At 38.1% G+C, this 16,092-nt stretch overlaps 1 protein-coding gene across 9 annotated transcripts in view; it reads right to left on the reverse strand.

Annotated features, from left to right (window-relative positions):
- DIAPH2 (diaphanous related formin 2) overlaps positions 1-16,092 on the reverse strand; it is an 811,118-nt gene that overhangs the window by 173,276 nt on the left and 621,750 nt on the right. For 7 of the 9 annotated variants that reach the window (XM_073360856.1, XM_073360855.1, XM_073360854.1 and 4 more), the window contains one exon: positions 5,494-5,629. In XM_073360856.1, coding sequence (XP_073216957.1) covers positions 5,494-5,629 — 136 coding nt within the window. Of the gene's footprint in view, positions 1-5,493; positions 5,630-9,974; positions 10,078-16,092 lie in introns of those variants that run through there. The other 2 variants (XR_012160923.1, XM_073360859.1) reach the window with 2 other exon arrangements.

The raw sequence follows: 16,092 nt of genomic DNA on the forward strand, positions 1-16,092 counted from the left end.
TGAAACTTCAGTTAAAATCTACTTCCAGTAAAGTTCCTTCATATTTATGAGCAAGATTTATGATCAAGACAGTTTGAGGCATCATGCATTAACACTTCCCAGAATATCCCCTTCTTCGGCTACATATTAAAACAAATTTCCAGCAAAGTCATCTGACACTTAATAAGAAATAAAGGAAGCCCAGTGATTGGTCAAGTGTTGAACACATCTCATTAAACTTAATCTAATAAAATGGAAGTTTACTCTTTTAGGTAGAATTTGTATTTAAACTGAAACTAACTAGAGAAGAATTCACATCATACTGTGAATTGAAAGAGTTTGCCACCTACACAAGTCATCAAAGGCTTATCTGAACAAATCTATGGGTTATTCCTATTTTTTTTTAATTTGGTATCTTTTCCACTCTAGCCAGATACAAAATAATGTTAGAGTATGTGGTTTCATGGGGCTAAAAAAAGATTACATCATCAATATGTCATAAAAATAAAGTTCACCGCAAACTCTGAAGAAGTCACTTCAAACAAAACAAACTAGAAACCAAACAAAAAGCCCCCCAAACAAACATATAAACAAACATAATGAGATTTAGAGGCTCTGTGGCAAAATCATGTGTATAAGCTTCCAAAAATATTATGTCCAAGAATTTTTACAAGACTACCACAAAAACAATTTGTGTATGTATATCTCTGTGCATACGTTACAGTGGAAGTTTGTACAACTACTTTAAAAAATACAATACAAAACATGAAAGAAATAGGAAAACATAATTTATCACTGTCAACAAATATAGCAAGGTATCTAATAAATATGTTCTCTTAAAAATAATTAGTTGCACATCTAAGAAAGATCACAGACCAAGATGAAAGGAAAACTGTTCTAATTTGGCTCATTGCAAAGTTCTGAGTGTTTACAGGTGACTAGCCATTCTTGCCAAATATTAATTATACAAGGACTTATCTAATGCAAAAGTTGCACTGATTTAACTACATATCTATATAGTTAAAGTGGTACAACTCTTTTAGTGTGGATGCAACATACTGGCATAGCAATTCCCACATGAGAAGAGGAATAAGGTAGACTGTTATAAGGTACCTTTGCATCACTATAACTGCACCCACAGTAGGAGCTGAACCAGTACAAATAGCTGTACTGGTACAAAAACTGTGTGAAGACCAGGATTTAGGTTTGAAAGTGTAGTTGACATGTTCATCTCCCAGCGATGGTGGGAACTATCTTTCAGAAAATTCAGATTATTTGGGGCACTATGTCCCAAAGGAACCCTCTTCTGGATAGCACAAAATGTAATGTAAGCAGAACAAGGGGTGGAAATGCTTGTAAAACTTTGAAAGGCAAAACATAGTGGGCTGATGGCATGGGTTCCTACTTTCCAGGAGCCCCTCTACAGGATATTGGGATGGAGCATGGAGGTCTGAGAGGATACAGCAGCAAGGAAAGAAATTGCATTCTATACCACACTACTCTCAAAACCCTAATATATTTCTAAACAGGTTCCACTCTGTACATACACTGTTCAAAGTGAGGATGTGCAGAGACATAGAACACAGCTCCTAAGGGAGCCTGGCTGCCAGTCGGAAGGTGAGGCTGGACAGCATCATTAAAGTGGCTAGCAATCTACACTAAAGCCGTAGGATCAACAAAATTGCTTGATGATGATCAAGTTCTGTGGGTTTTAAACGCCTTATCTCAACTAGCCCACAAGACTGACAGCCCTCCACAAGAAGAAACTGCACAAGTCAGGCCTGGCAGAGTTTCTGAGTTTGATCTAGCCCCTCTTGAAGTCAATGGGAGTATCTCACTGACTTCAGCAGTAGCTGGATGAGGCTCTTTGTGCTTTTTTCCCATTCCAATTTTTTTTAATTACAGGAGAGAACTGGGCATATGGGATCAAAATACAAATAATTGTAAACTAGAGTCAATCATGTTTCTGTACTAGTGTAACAATCTTAACAGGAAATATGAAAAAAATGTAGTCAAATTCTTCTTACAGTTTTTAAACCTTTACAACAAACTGATGTTATTTTTGTTTTTCAATCTCTTTCATAGACCTCCATAATGGTGGTGCAATACTGAAATCACATCTCAACTGGTTGACACAGCCAACTATCTGACTTGTATGCTGTTCTTTAGTCAAAATGACAATGCATGAATTTTCCCACCCAGGGTTTTATGGCTTTAGTTACATATACAAGAAAATTTCATGAAAACTCTCCAGCGAGATGACTTCACATATTCATGAAAAAGGTCACTGCAACAACATGTTCTGGATAACTAGCCAGGAATCTATTTATTCATGTTCAGAAAGTACGTTGTCCTAGTTTTTTCCTGATTTTTTTTACACCATTATTTAAGAATTTCCCTTTCCCCCTAAAAAGAAAACTTCTAACAACCTTTATGTACTTGAAAACAGTTATCATTTTTCTCTTCTCCAGACTAAACAAATCTAATTTTTTAAATCTTCCCTCATAGGTCATGTTTTCTAGACCTTTAATCATTTTTGTTGCACTTCTCTGGACTTTCTCCAATTTGTCCACATCTTTCCTGAAATGTGGCACCCAGAACTGGACAGAATACTCCAGTTGCGGCCTAATCAATGTAGAGTAGAGCGGAAGAAATACTTCTCGTGTCTTGTTTACAAAACTCTTGCTAATACATCCTAGAAGGATGCTTACTTTTTTTGCAACAGTGTTACACTGTTGACTCATATTTATCTTGTGACTCACTATGACCCCCAGATCCCTTTCTGCAGTACTCCTTCCTAGGCAGTCATTTCCCATTTTGTATGTGTGCAACTGATTGTTCTTTCCTAAGTGGAGTACTCTGCGTTTGTCCTTACTGAATATCATCCTATTTACTTCAGACCATTTCTCCAGATCATTTTGAATTTTAATCCTATCCTCCAAAGCAATCTCTTCCAATCTCTTCCAGCTTGGTATCGTCTGCAAACTTTATAAGTGTACTCTCTATACTAGTGGTGGGCATCCTGCGGCCCATCAGGGTAATGTGCTGGTAGGCCGCCAGACCATTTGTTTACATTTGCATGGCTGCCTGCAGCTCCCTGTGGCCGCGATTTGCCATTCCCGGCCAATGGGAGCTGTGGGAAGCGGCATGGGCTGGACACTGCTTCCCACAGCTCCCATTGGCCAGGAACAGCAAACTGCGGACATTGAGAGCTGTGGGCAGCTGTGCAAATGTAAACAAACAGTCTGGTGGCCCACCAGCGGATTACCTTGACAGGCCGCAAGTTGCCCGCCACTGCTCTATACTATCATTGAAATCATTGATGAAGATATTCAACAGTTCCATACCCAGAACTGATGCTTGGCACGACCCCATGCGATATCAAAAGCCTTACTAAAAGTCAAGATATACCACATCTACCACTTTTCCCCTCACATACACAAGGCGTGTCAAAGAAAGCTATTAGGTTGGTTTGACATGATTTGTTCTTTACAAACCCATGCTGACTGTTACTTATTATTTTTAAGGTAATTGTAAATAGATTGCTTAATTATTTGCTTCATTATCTTTCTGGGTACTGAAGTTAAGCTGACTGGTCCGTCCCTGGGGTTGTCCTTACTTCCCTTGCCCATTTATTTCCCATTTACATTGCAATTAAGCATGTGATTTCACAGACATACTGCTGGAATTATGATTTCACTGGAAAGGCAGCAAAAAGAATCTAGGCTGAGAGATAGACCGCTCTTTTCTACAAAGTGAGAAGATATGAAATAACTGCAAAAGGGAATACAGAATATTGCTAGACAAGTTAATTATATTAAAAGACTGACAGGGAATTACACAGTGTAGCAAACTTGAAAAAACAACAATATTATGTAGCTAACATTTTCAAAAGTCCCAGTAACCTGGAGATCCTCAATTTTTGAGTGCTCAGTTTGAGAACTTTAAAGTGGCCTCATTTTCACTAAATGCCAAGCACCCACCTTTTGATATGCTGGCCCTTTTAAAATGTCTCAAGTTGTGCCACCAAAAATTGAGGAACCCGAAGTCACTGGTCACATTTGAAAATCGTAGCCATATTTTTTCCCCAGGCTTGCTATAGTGTGAAAGTCCCCAATTAAACTCACTAGAAGACATTTTAATGAAACTGTGTTAAAAGTATATCGGCAAAGCAGTTTTCATAGAAAATGAAGGCCAGTTACTATGGGAACTCCATTTTTTAGGATATCTTGGGCCTGATTTCAAAACTGAGGAGCACTCAGAACTCCCTGTGGTTCAATGAGAGCTGTGGGTGCTCAACATATCTGGAAATAAGGCCAAAGGCCTCTCCAGCTGGACATCCAAAAATAAAGGCTCACAAAATCATTGATCACTTTTGAAAATTTTGTCCTAATATTTCTGAAGTGTAAAGCATCCCTGAATAAACTACCTTTCACTACAAATACTGTATATACACACTTAAAATATAATGTTTTTATTTCAAACCCTTCTCCGTAATTGATTGATCTCCAGTTTAGTGCTATCTCAATTCACTCTAATTATACGGTTTATTGTAACATCATTCTGGTAAAAAACTTATATATCTTGGCACCTTACATAAGATTTGTCAAAGAAAAAGAAATCTATTATTTTGCTTGAAGTGAACCTGTCAGATTTGTTCACTGGGTTGAAAAGAGAAGTTGTAGTCACATACTGAGCATTTTTATACGTTTTATGATTGAGAAGGATTAGTTCAGTCTCACAACAGCACAAAAATGATCACAGAAGGAGAACAGCAACTGAAGTCTAAAGTAATCTCTTGTTCAATCTAATTCATATTTGTGTCTTCTCCCCTCAGTTATGGGGTCCAAAGGGATGGAAAGTAAAGCCTGCATTTTGCAGGCTTCTGGAACTTTGCAAAAAATAGATATTAGGAGCCAATTGATTTCTCCTTCCTCTCCCTCTGGGGCTCTCTCATAGAATGCCCTCATGAACTACATAATGTCATTCTAGCTAACCAGTAAGCTCAACACATTACTTTTTATCATGCTGAAATGTCACTCTGTATTTAGGCTCACAGCTGAACCAGATTTTTCAGCTCATAACAGTACTGTTGGGAGAACATCCATTTATAACATGGAGCCTCCAAGCTCAAAAAGAAAGATGTTAATTGCCACAATATCTTGATTATGGAGATGTTTACAGAATAAAATTAACAACAAAACAAGAAAGAAACTTTTTCTTGGGAGGAAATCCATATAAAAAGAAATCAGTTGACTGCAACAAATGAAAACAAGTCAATAATTCACCACAAAATGCATTGGAAGAGACATTGCATATAGTGAATGACAGATGCAGAATAACATGAAAATCAGGTATGCCAAACCAAGGTAGAAAATTGACACTAGAAAAGTTAACTTGGTTCCTGCACTTTCAAAATAGCAATTAAGGACTTTTCATTCTAACCTGGAGGAGATTTAACTAGAATATCTTTTGTTCTGTTTACAAATTCCTCTACTGAAAATGTTGTCTTACCTTTGTTCATATCAATCAGCTGCTTCTTCTTCTGCTGCCGCTCTAGTCTCTCTCGTTCAGCTTTCTCTTTTGCCAGCTTGGCTCTCTTGCTCTTCTCCTCCATTTCTCTTCTCTTGTTGTTTTCCTTCAGTGCCTCCTGTATAAGAAATGTTGAAAATAGGATTTTTCCATGATTTATGCACTGTAAATTGGGGAACTGGTAATTTAATTTTAAAAAAAATTGGTTGTGTGTAGACTTTGCCCGTACTGGGGCTACACTATTGCTTCCTGAGGAGAGATTTATGTGCTTTTGATAGCATTAAGTAAATAACTTTATTTAGTCAAAGCCTCCTGTTTCTTTTTCTATAAGAAAAAAAAAATCAGGTACAAATCAAGCCAAAACATTACAGCTTGGGGAGGTGGGAAATTAAAGAACCATCTGTGTTAAAGAATTACTGAAGGATGATATTTTGCACAAGTGAAGCAGATTTTTACCTAGATTAGATACACTTAAAAGGGAGGTTTTGAAATACACAGTGCCTACTAGACCAGTAATAAAATGAGGTGTTAATCTACTATTTTATCATGTATCCAATAAGGGAAAAGGAAAAAGAGTTAGTACCTAATGATCCTGAACATGTAGCAATCTATACAACCCTTGGAGAGAGTGCAACATGAAATACTAATAGATTTGAGAGAGATAGAGAAGATGATTAGAAATACTGAAATAGTTCTTCACAACTAGAACAGCAGGTAACACCTATGGGGAGATGAAATGCATGAAATTTTTCTATAGCAATCCCCTGGGCTTACGTAGGCAAGATAATGGACCTACGTCAGACTGTCTCAGACAGAAACCTTGAGGATGGCAAGTGGCAAGCTGGAAGAAAGGCAAGTCCCCCATGTGAAGGCACTTTATATACAAGTTACTACAGTTCTGTTGGTTTCTACTGCAGTTTAATTTATGCTTTCTAAAATGTTCTGGTTGAGATTTTCAAAGCAGTCTAGGTCAGTGGTTCTCAAACTTTTGTACTGGTGACCCCTTTCACATAGCAAGTCTCTGAGTGCGACCCCCCTTATAAATTAAAAACACTTTAAAATATATTTAACACCATTATAAATGCTGGCGGCAAAGCAGGGTTTGGGGTGGAGGCTGAGAGCTCCTGGCCACCCAATGTAATAACCTTGCGACCCCTTGAGGGATCCGACCCCCAGTTTCAGAACCCCTCATGTAGGTGAATTTGATATAAATCCTGCATTTAAACTAAGGGAAGTGATCTGTCTGAATTTCTTAAATTCTAAAAATTTCAGCCTCTATGTCAGCCCAAATCATGCAAATGACATAACTCAAACCTACAAAGGAGGAGGAACATATTTGGTCAAAAGAGCCCATCATGATGCGTTGTTCCCTGCTGCCCTTTACACATGGAATAACAGGGCCATTTTAGGCTCAGCCGAAAACGCTTACTTTCTGTACATTTAAGGACCCCATGAAGACATCTTTTTTATGGTTAGAGCTAGGCTAAATACTTTTGGTGAATAGTTTATCTGGTGGAAATTGCAGTTTTGGTTAAAGCAAAATTATTTATGAATTTATGTCAAATTTGCTGAATAACCTCAACTGAACCAAAAAATCAAAATGTTCTGAAAATGTTAAATCAAAATAATTGTTTTTAACATTTTTATAACATTCTGGTATTTTGGGCTGGAGTCACAAAACCTCTTGATAAGGAGGAGAAGGTGGTGGTAGTGATGATGAGGCTCGTAGCCTCCTTAAAACTTTTAGCCCAGTGGTTAGGGCACTCACCTAGAATGTGGGAGTCCCAGGTTCAATTCCCCTTTCCGCCTGCTATGGTGAAGAAATTTGAATTTTGGTCTCTCACATTGTAGTAAAGTGCCCTAGCCACTGGGCTATTCTGGTGTGTTTACACAGGGATAAAAAGATAAAACAAAGCCATGGCAGGCCCGGGTCCATTGACTCAGGCTTGATGGGCTGAAAATAGTGTAGATGCTTGGGCTCGGGCTGGAGCCTGAGACCGTGAAGGGTCCCAGGATTCTGGCTCCATTCTGAGCGCAGATGTTTACATAGCAATTTTCAGCCCTGTAGTCAGAGCCAGGCCAGCCAGGGCTGTGTTGTGGGTCTTTTATCCCTGTGTATACGTACCCTGAAAGAACCCACCCCATATGGCATCCTATTTAGTAGCTAATGACCTGTTTTTCCCCCAGAGGTGCTAGGTACCTACAGCTCCCACTGATATCAAGGGAATTGAAGGTTCAGAGCACCTCTGAAAATTAGACTTTAAGATTGGTATTTACTGCACCAAGTACACTGTTAAAAAGCAACAATATTTTGAGAGAAAGAAAAAAAAAGAAGAAAACAATATTTTATCCCTTCTTTTTTTGGACAGTTCTGTTTCTGCACATTTGATCACAACTGGCAGACACTTCATTTCATTGCAACTTCACAAACTGCAATGAAAGTAAATCCCCATAACCTTAAGAAAAAAACAAATAAGAAATGTCACAGATTAACAAACTAGTAGCCCAGTAGCCATTGACACTGATTTGAATAAGCATGGATTTGCCTGCACTGTACACTTTATCTGCTGGGTAGTCCCAGACATCTATATAATAAAGTTGCGGACTGATTAAAATCCATAACAAGTGTCTCCTATCCTTCTTGTGGTGTACCCAGACAAATACAATCCAGAAAAAACACCTAGGACTAAGACTAGCCGTAACATGTGATATACTTCATCCAGTGCACTCAATGCCCCAACATCATCTATGTGGGTGAAACAAGAATAGCTATGCTCTCGAATGAACTCACACAGAAAAATAATACAAGATAAAACCACCACTATTATTTGTGGGCAAAAACTTTTCAAAAAACGATCACTCCATATCTGACCTTTCAGTTCTCATGCTCAGAGGAAACCTGCACAACACCATCGAAAGACGAGCCTGGGAAATTAAATTCTTTAACTATGGTAGACACCAAAAACCATAATTAAGACACTGGATTTACGGCTCATTACAATAATCTGTAACCCACTCAACCTCCTTGTTCTATGACTGTAGAGATGTTAATCACCCATTTCACCTTGAATGGTCTCTTGCAACATCTGTTTCTATTTCATCTTGCATTTCGCTGTGACACTGAGTATCATTCCCAGACCTGATGAAGAGTTCTGTGTAAGCTTGAAAGTCTCTCTCTTTCACCAATAGAAGTTGGTCCAACAAAAGATATTACCTCACCTTGTCTAGCTAATCTCCTTGGACCAACACTGCGCACGCACACACTTGTGTGTCTGTCCATCTTTCTGGCTAACTTTAAATGAATCTTTGCCAGCTATATATAAAACACATGCATTCTCCTTCTGATTCATCTACAGAAAACTCTGCATGCCAAGAGCTTAACCATAGATGGGTGAGAAAGGGAGCCCTATGAATTTTTTTCACGTTTTTTCTGTGTTCATTTTGAAAAATTTTGCCATTGTGAAAATGGCAAAATTGTTTGAGAGTGGCATCTTCCCATCTGGCAGAATAGCTATGCCAGGTGCTGGCTTGAGGAAAGTTAATAAAGGGAAAAATTCTTTCTGGGGACCTCAAACTTCCACTATGTCTAGTACCTGCTCTTTCCGTAGTTTACTGTTAGAGGGAGTCTTCTGTGCCCAAGACTGAGTTAGAATCTTATATACCTCAGCTCAGGAGAAAATGGTATCAGTTGTAGTATAAATAGACTTTGTTTAAAGGACAAATCTTTCCCATCTGGCCACCCCATATTTGGGCTTCTGCAAACATTCATAAGCTTTGGAAGAAGTTCATAAGCTTTGAAAACTGAAGAGTCAATTTTCACCTGCAAAATTTGCCTTTTAGAGTTCAGTGATAAAAATTGCATGGATATGGCAAAGATTTCTTCCTGGCTGAGGATGACAAGGAGATCAGCTAGGGAAAGAAACAATAAAAGGGCCAAAACAGATTTTAACACTTTTCAATCTTCACACTTTTTCATTTCTCCTTTCTTCTGCTGGCCTTTATTCTGTTTACATTCTCCTTCATACTACTGTGCTAAAGCTCTTTGCTTATGACACACCATGGTGCAATTTCAGGTTATCTTTTTTTTGGGTATTGAACACCAGCCATGCCCTTTTCTGGGATGCCCTGCTTCAATACTGGCAACGTTTTATACTTAGAAATTGCGTTTTAAAAAGAGGAGGTTTGTGTTACTACAATATAAGTCAATAAAAACTCAAACCATATACCACCAATTGCCAGTTGTACTACACAACTATGCATTGCTCTTACAACACAAAACACTACATATTAAGTTAATAGTTACACGTCACATTTAAGTGTTGCAAAACAAAAGAAAATTCAAAGTTACGAATAAAAATCTTGCTGTGGGCACCTGCAGCACATTTGTAAAGATACTCATATAATATTTCCCTCTCAAAATATACGTAAGTACATATAAAATCTTTCATCAATATGAATTGTACTTTTATTCAAAGAGATACATTTTTGGTGTTTAATGAAAAGGTTCAGAATTATTTTGTTCTACAAGGTGGTTTTGTCATCCACTTTTCTTTGGCAAAATGATCACTGTAATACAGAAGAAAAATAAGGATTACATTTTACAGTGGAAAGTGGTAGGTATAAGAGACGGGCTGAGTGATCATGTTTCATGTGGCAGTTGTCTTCTTTGGGATTATGTTAAAAGCGGATTTGATTAAAGTGCATAAAAATCTTTAAATGAAGTTTCCATTTTTTACCCAGGACAAAGGGATATAAGTGAAAATAACAGAAAGAACAACTTTCGAGCAGATGTTAGGAAATGTTTTTTCATGCAGAAAGAATCATGAATGCATACAAAGGTTTACTCTTCAGTGTTGTTGGGGCCAAAATATTTGTGTAATTTAGAAAACCGTGAGATGCTACCATAGTGGGGACTAAGGATTGAAAAAGGAAAAAAGCACTTAGAGGGAAAATATCACTTTTTTATATAAAGTGCTCATAAAGAATGCTGTACTTATTTCCCCAGGCATATTAATCCTATATCTTTGTTATATCAGATATTAAGAGAAAGAGTCTATTTAATGATCAGGATAAATGTGAGATTAAAAAAAACGATGGAAAACATTTAATTCTCTACGTATTTTTCATTCTCTGTAGTCTGGCATAATATTTGGGGAAGGAAAAGTGCAGATGGGAACACTAATTTCAGATTTCCAGTAAAGTATAAATATTATAAACAAATGGCCCTCTTGAATTTAGCTAAAACCTTAATTATGACCTATTTGGGGGACTAAATATCATGCACAAACACAATCCTAAGTATATTTGTTGGTGTAGAGTACCAGAGAGCTTTCAGGTTAATATTTTTTTTTCCTCACTTGCGCATTGAAGATCAGATGAAAAGTTTATTTGAGCTTAATTGTACAAATGACTCCTTCTGGGCAGAGAAATACATTCTTTGAGGAAATTATCTGTTGTTTAGGAAGCAAGTTGAAGCAAAATGTGTGTACATGTTCCCCCTTGTCTTTATTAGGATTCACTGAAGTAAGCCTCTTGTTTTCAGCACAGCCAGCTTACTGCTCAGCTTCCTTAAGAATCAAATAAAAAATTAATGCGTCTCTTACATGCTGTATATATCTTGAGGTTTGATGGACAAACAGATCTTTGCACACTAACACAGTTGTGAATAGCATCACAAAGATAAATTATTAAAAAGAAGAACAAAGAAACAGATTGTAGTGTGCAAAATCTCCTTGGATATTAAAGATGCAGTTAGTTACAAAGCGGTCATGCACTGATAATGAAGGCTGGCTCTGATCCCTAAGGCCTTCCTTTAAATTTGCCTTACAACTGCAAAAAACACAACCTGAAGTTGTAAGAAAAAAAACGTCTTTCTCGTCACAGCTCATTAGAATGGTGAACTTTGATTAACTGGAAATGAATCTATAAGCTACAGGAATGCAAGCTTAGTGTTGCCAAACTAAATATGTTTTTTTTTCTCATTATATATCTGAGTATTCCATTATCTCTTTGGGATGAATGACAAATTCAAATAAAATGCTAACCCAATAACAAAGGAAAGGAACCCTGAAACATGACGAACCAAGGTAGTATAAAATGTGGCAGGCAAAGCTTGTGATTCCCAGTGGGTGAATATGAAACAATAAGGGTAAAAATCATGATTGCACTCGTGATTTAATCTTGTGGTTCATGCATCAGAGGCCTCATGTCTGAAATGGAACTTCTAAGGGATGTCATTAGAGATTATGACTCCTGGCAAATACTGCTACTGTGGTATATTCAGTGGGGAGATGGGCTTTGCTAACCATCTTATCAACACCACAGCATAACTGCTGAAGATGACAATATAGTACATTAATGCAACAGTGGTTTTCCATGTGTAATGAGATGAGTGAATAAAGATCAGGGCTAGTAACAAAAAGCCAACCATGCTGTATGTCCTTTAACTTTGTATAATACATTTATGTGCTGTACATTTGAAAAATAGATTTTAGGAGAATAGATTTTGGACTACAGTCTTAATTGCTACTTCCACCCAAATATTTAAAATATTTGATAAAAATCAAAATCTTGACTTCATAATTGATATGGAAAGCCCTCATTCAGATAATTAATGGAAGATTTGAAATGAGTAGTTACACTTCAACAAAATGTACACTTATCATTAAAAGCAAAATGACAGAAACTGGCTACACACAGATTTTTAGTTCTTTTCCACTTTAAGCTAAAGATATGTAACCTTCATGCAGTTTTCTAATTAGCCATTAGTTGTTATAATTTCATTTATTTAGTTTTTTGTCACAATACAATACTCAGCCACAATGATCAAGCCAGGTGAATATAAATAAAACAAAAATAAAAATTGGAGAAAAATAAAGGAATACAGAGGCACTCAGGTTGCTAAATCTGGCCTATGAATGTAGTGATCAGAAGTAGCTATTCTCTGATGTCAATTAAATGAATTGGTGAATGAATTGATCAATAGCATAAAATCTCAGCACAGCCTGAAAGGACCGTAGCAACTGAACTACTCTCTCATCCCAGAAAGTCGTCCTTCTGGGTCAGGGTGGAGGCTCATTGGTCGAGCAGTATGCAAAAGCTTTAATCGTTGCATGTCTGCTCTGCGTGTGCAGAGAGAACTTAACAGAGCTTGCCAGCACTGTATTCATTTAAAATCAAGGTAGAATAATAGTGTGAGATCACTGCCTAGAGTGAGCAGCTCAAGTGCAAAGACTCAGAAACTTTGGTACACCCTGACCTTGATATTGTGCATTAAAAATTACTCCCAGGAAGAAAATTCTCTGTTGAAAAACCTTCGGGAGAGTTAATGGAGAATGCGAGAACTGCCAAGAGTTGCAAAGAAGATTGTGCAGGATTGATGTAAGTTAATTAATGCCTGTGTAACGCTGCAGAGAGTAAAGGATGATACAGCAGCCTCCATTCAGAAGGGAATTGATAGAAGGTCTGAAGGAACTGGTGTGGAGCCTGCGCAATGTTCCTTTTTATAATTTCATTATGATGTTTTTAATGTAGTATAACATTGGTCAGATTAATTTTCCATAGTATTTCAGTTATGATCAGCTGTGTTACAATCTTTATCACTTTTTAGCTCCATATTCTTTTAGTACTTCATGTACTTAAGTGTAGAAAGGATCTAGGTACTCAGCACTATAAGTCTGAACATGGGACTGGTAGGGACAAGGAGCCAGGTGGGAGCTATTAGGTTAGATTAAATCCAGTGCCTATTTGGGCTTACTCTACCACTGCACATGTTTAGTCACTGGTGTGGAACCATGTAGTTAGGTGGTGTGCAGAATCATAAAATTGCTTTGTGTCTAAATATGAACCCAGCGGGAGCCACTTTGATTAATAAGTACCTTGAAAGACCTCATAATAGGATTCCATTCAGAAGATCTTTGGATCCAAATTTTATGTTGAATGAGTCCTTCTTAGCCTAAGGCTTTGCCAGCAAAAATTTGGAACTTCTACTGTTTATTTTTCCACACCTTTCTGCTACCCCATACAGGCATTTTTAAGACTATTCCATGGACCCGTTACTTTCTAAGCATTCTGAATACGGATATTTAACCATCCCATAGTAAGCTGGTGGGCAGATCTCTACATCTCAGTTTGGTCTCAATTTATTTATTCAATTGCCAGGCATTCAAGACATGTAATAAGGCTTCAGCTTGGTCAACTTTGTTTACTAAGGTAAAGGGATGACTTGAGAACATGTTATAAGTTCCTACATGGGGAACCAATATGGACTCTTCAATCTAGCAGACACAGGTACGACAAAATGTGGGGGCTCGGTGTTGAAGCACGATAAATCTGACTGGAAATGAGGTTAATTAATCATGGGAACAATTTACCAAGGGCTGTGGTAGCCTTTCCATCATTGACAAGTTTAAGATTAAGATTGAATGTTTTTCTAAAATAAATATGCTCCAAAATGTAAACAAGAATAAATTCATGGAAGTTCTATGGTCTGTACTGTGCAGGAGGTCAGACTAGATGATCACGTAGTCCCTTCAGGCTTTATAATCTATGAATCTATTAGTAGCCGTGGTATTACCATAGCACCTAGGATCCCCAGTCATGGATCAGGACTCCATTGTGCCAGACAGTGTACAAACACAGACCATCATTTATTATTAATTATTATTATGGACCCACTGAGAATTGCACCCATTCATAGAGGGTCTGGTAAATAACCCAGGAAGAAATGGTCTCTGTGCCGAACAGCTTGCCATTTCATTTAAGCAATGTATAGCAAGCAAATGCAAGAAACTGGAAGGAAGGATTACAAGGTTAACTGAAATGGCATTTGTGCTAAAACCCACTGAAAACTACCATGGTGAAAAACATTTTTCCTGTGAAGGAAGTAAAACAAATGCTCAGTTCCCTCCATTTTAAAGTGGACAAGAGACAACTTAGCTTTATGAAATCTAGGAACACTTGAGATACGTGTGGGCTAATGCTGGCTGTCAAACCATTAACAGTTAATCATGCTTTACATTTTGCTGGAGCACAAAGAACAGCTTTTGTACCACTGAGTAACCTCAAAGTGCATCCTCCATATGCTGACTGATTGACAATCAATGGTCATTGTTGATACAAAACTACAGCTGAGTTTGTTTTTTTCTTTTACAGGAACCCATTCATCTACACTGCCAACTGATAAACTGCTCATATATGCTTAAATGTTTACTCTCTTTGGACTATAAACTGTGCTTCATTTCTTCATAATCGAATTTAAAGACTTTATCTCTTACTCAAGCACAAGCGGGGATACTTGGGTTCAGGAAAGCAGAGTTATTGTTGAGACACAGACTACCAGACATAATTTGCTCATGTGGAAAAAGAATAAGAAAAAAGCTTATCTGTAACTTGTGACAGCCAGGCCATTAAATGCTTGTGATTACCTTTTCCAATTGAGTCCAACTTTTTTTCTGGCAGACATTCTGTTTTCAAATATTAGTTTTAGACCGGTCAATATGTGCTTGTGAATGTATCTGCATAAAAGGCAGAGCCTGCAGATCATAAGTCTTGTGAGTCACCCTCCTTATTTTGGGAGTCCTTCTCTAAATGCCAGGTAAATAAGATATAATACAGTTTTGTGGGGGTTGAAGACTTAATTTGACTGAAAACAGCCATCACATCCTTGTAAGAGAAGAGTTTTTCTTAAAGAATTTCAGTGAATTAGTTAAGGAAATGCCAAGAAAGACAAATTAAAACAAAATGAATGTTAGCTATTTAGAATGCAATCCACGTAACCTCAAAGGGGTGACTTTGTCTGAAATGATGAGAAAAAAGGGTTGTGGGTCTTTCCTCCCTTTCCTCAGGGGTTGAGAGGAGGTGGCAGGAAGGGGGGAAGGCATCAGCTGAGTGCTTGTTGAGCCACAGCAAGCCACTGGTTCCTGTGCCTCTGGGGTAGGTCACATAAGCTCTGTTCCTCCACCCTGAGCCCCCTCTCATGCCTGAATTTACAGCTCCCACCTTTCCACCCATGGGATTAGTACAGGCTGGGATTTTTGCTATTGGCATTGCACTAGTGACCTTTCTCAGAACTGGGAAGGAATTTTTCCCTCAGCACCAAAGTGGCCTCGGTGGCGTGGGTTTTTTTGCCTTTTCCACAGCAGCTCAGGGACCCAGAGATGTAGGTCAGGAGGTTAGGTTCAAACTGTCGTGACTGAGCAGGTGTCCAATGCAGGTACTTGTTCCACACATCAGCGTCCAGTTCCCTGATAAAGCAGAATTTAAAGTAGACTTAGGGAAAGGCATCCCCAAAAGATGCTGGGGAATGGGGTTGGGGCACTTAATATTTGGCACAGTGAGGAGACAACCCCTCTTCCTCAACCTCTTAACCTTAATAAGAAGGGAGGGTGGAAGAGTCCCAGCAATGCCTGGGACCAGGTTTGGAGGAGTGGGGATCTAATGGCAGCTCTCTACCAAGTGGAAACAATTAAGAAAGGAATCATGACCTGCGCTGTATGAATTATTGCTGGTAGTTCCCAGATAAGTCAAGTTAATCAAGTTGTGACCTAACTGAACCACGTCCTCCGTTTCTTCCTGCATGTC

Source organism: Lepidochelys kempii, chromosome 9, assembly GCF_965140265.1.
Source record: "Lepidochelys kempii isolate rLepKem1 chromosome 9, rLepKem1.hap2, whole genome shotgun sequence".
In the NCBI taxonomy this organism is placed as follows: domain Eukaryota; kingdom Metazoa; phylum Chordata; order Testudines; family Cheloniidae; genus Lepidochelys; species Lepidochelys kempii.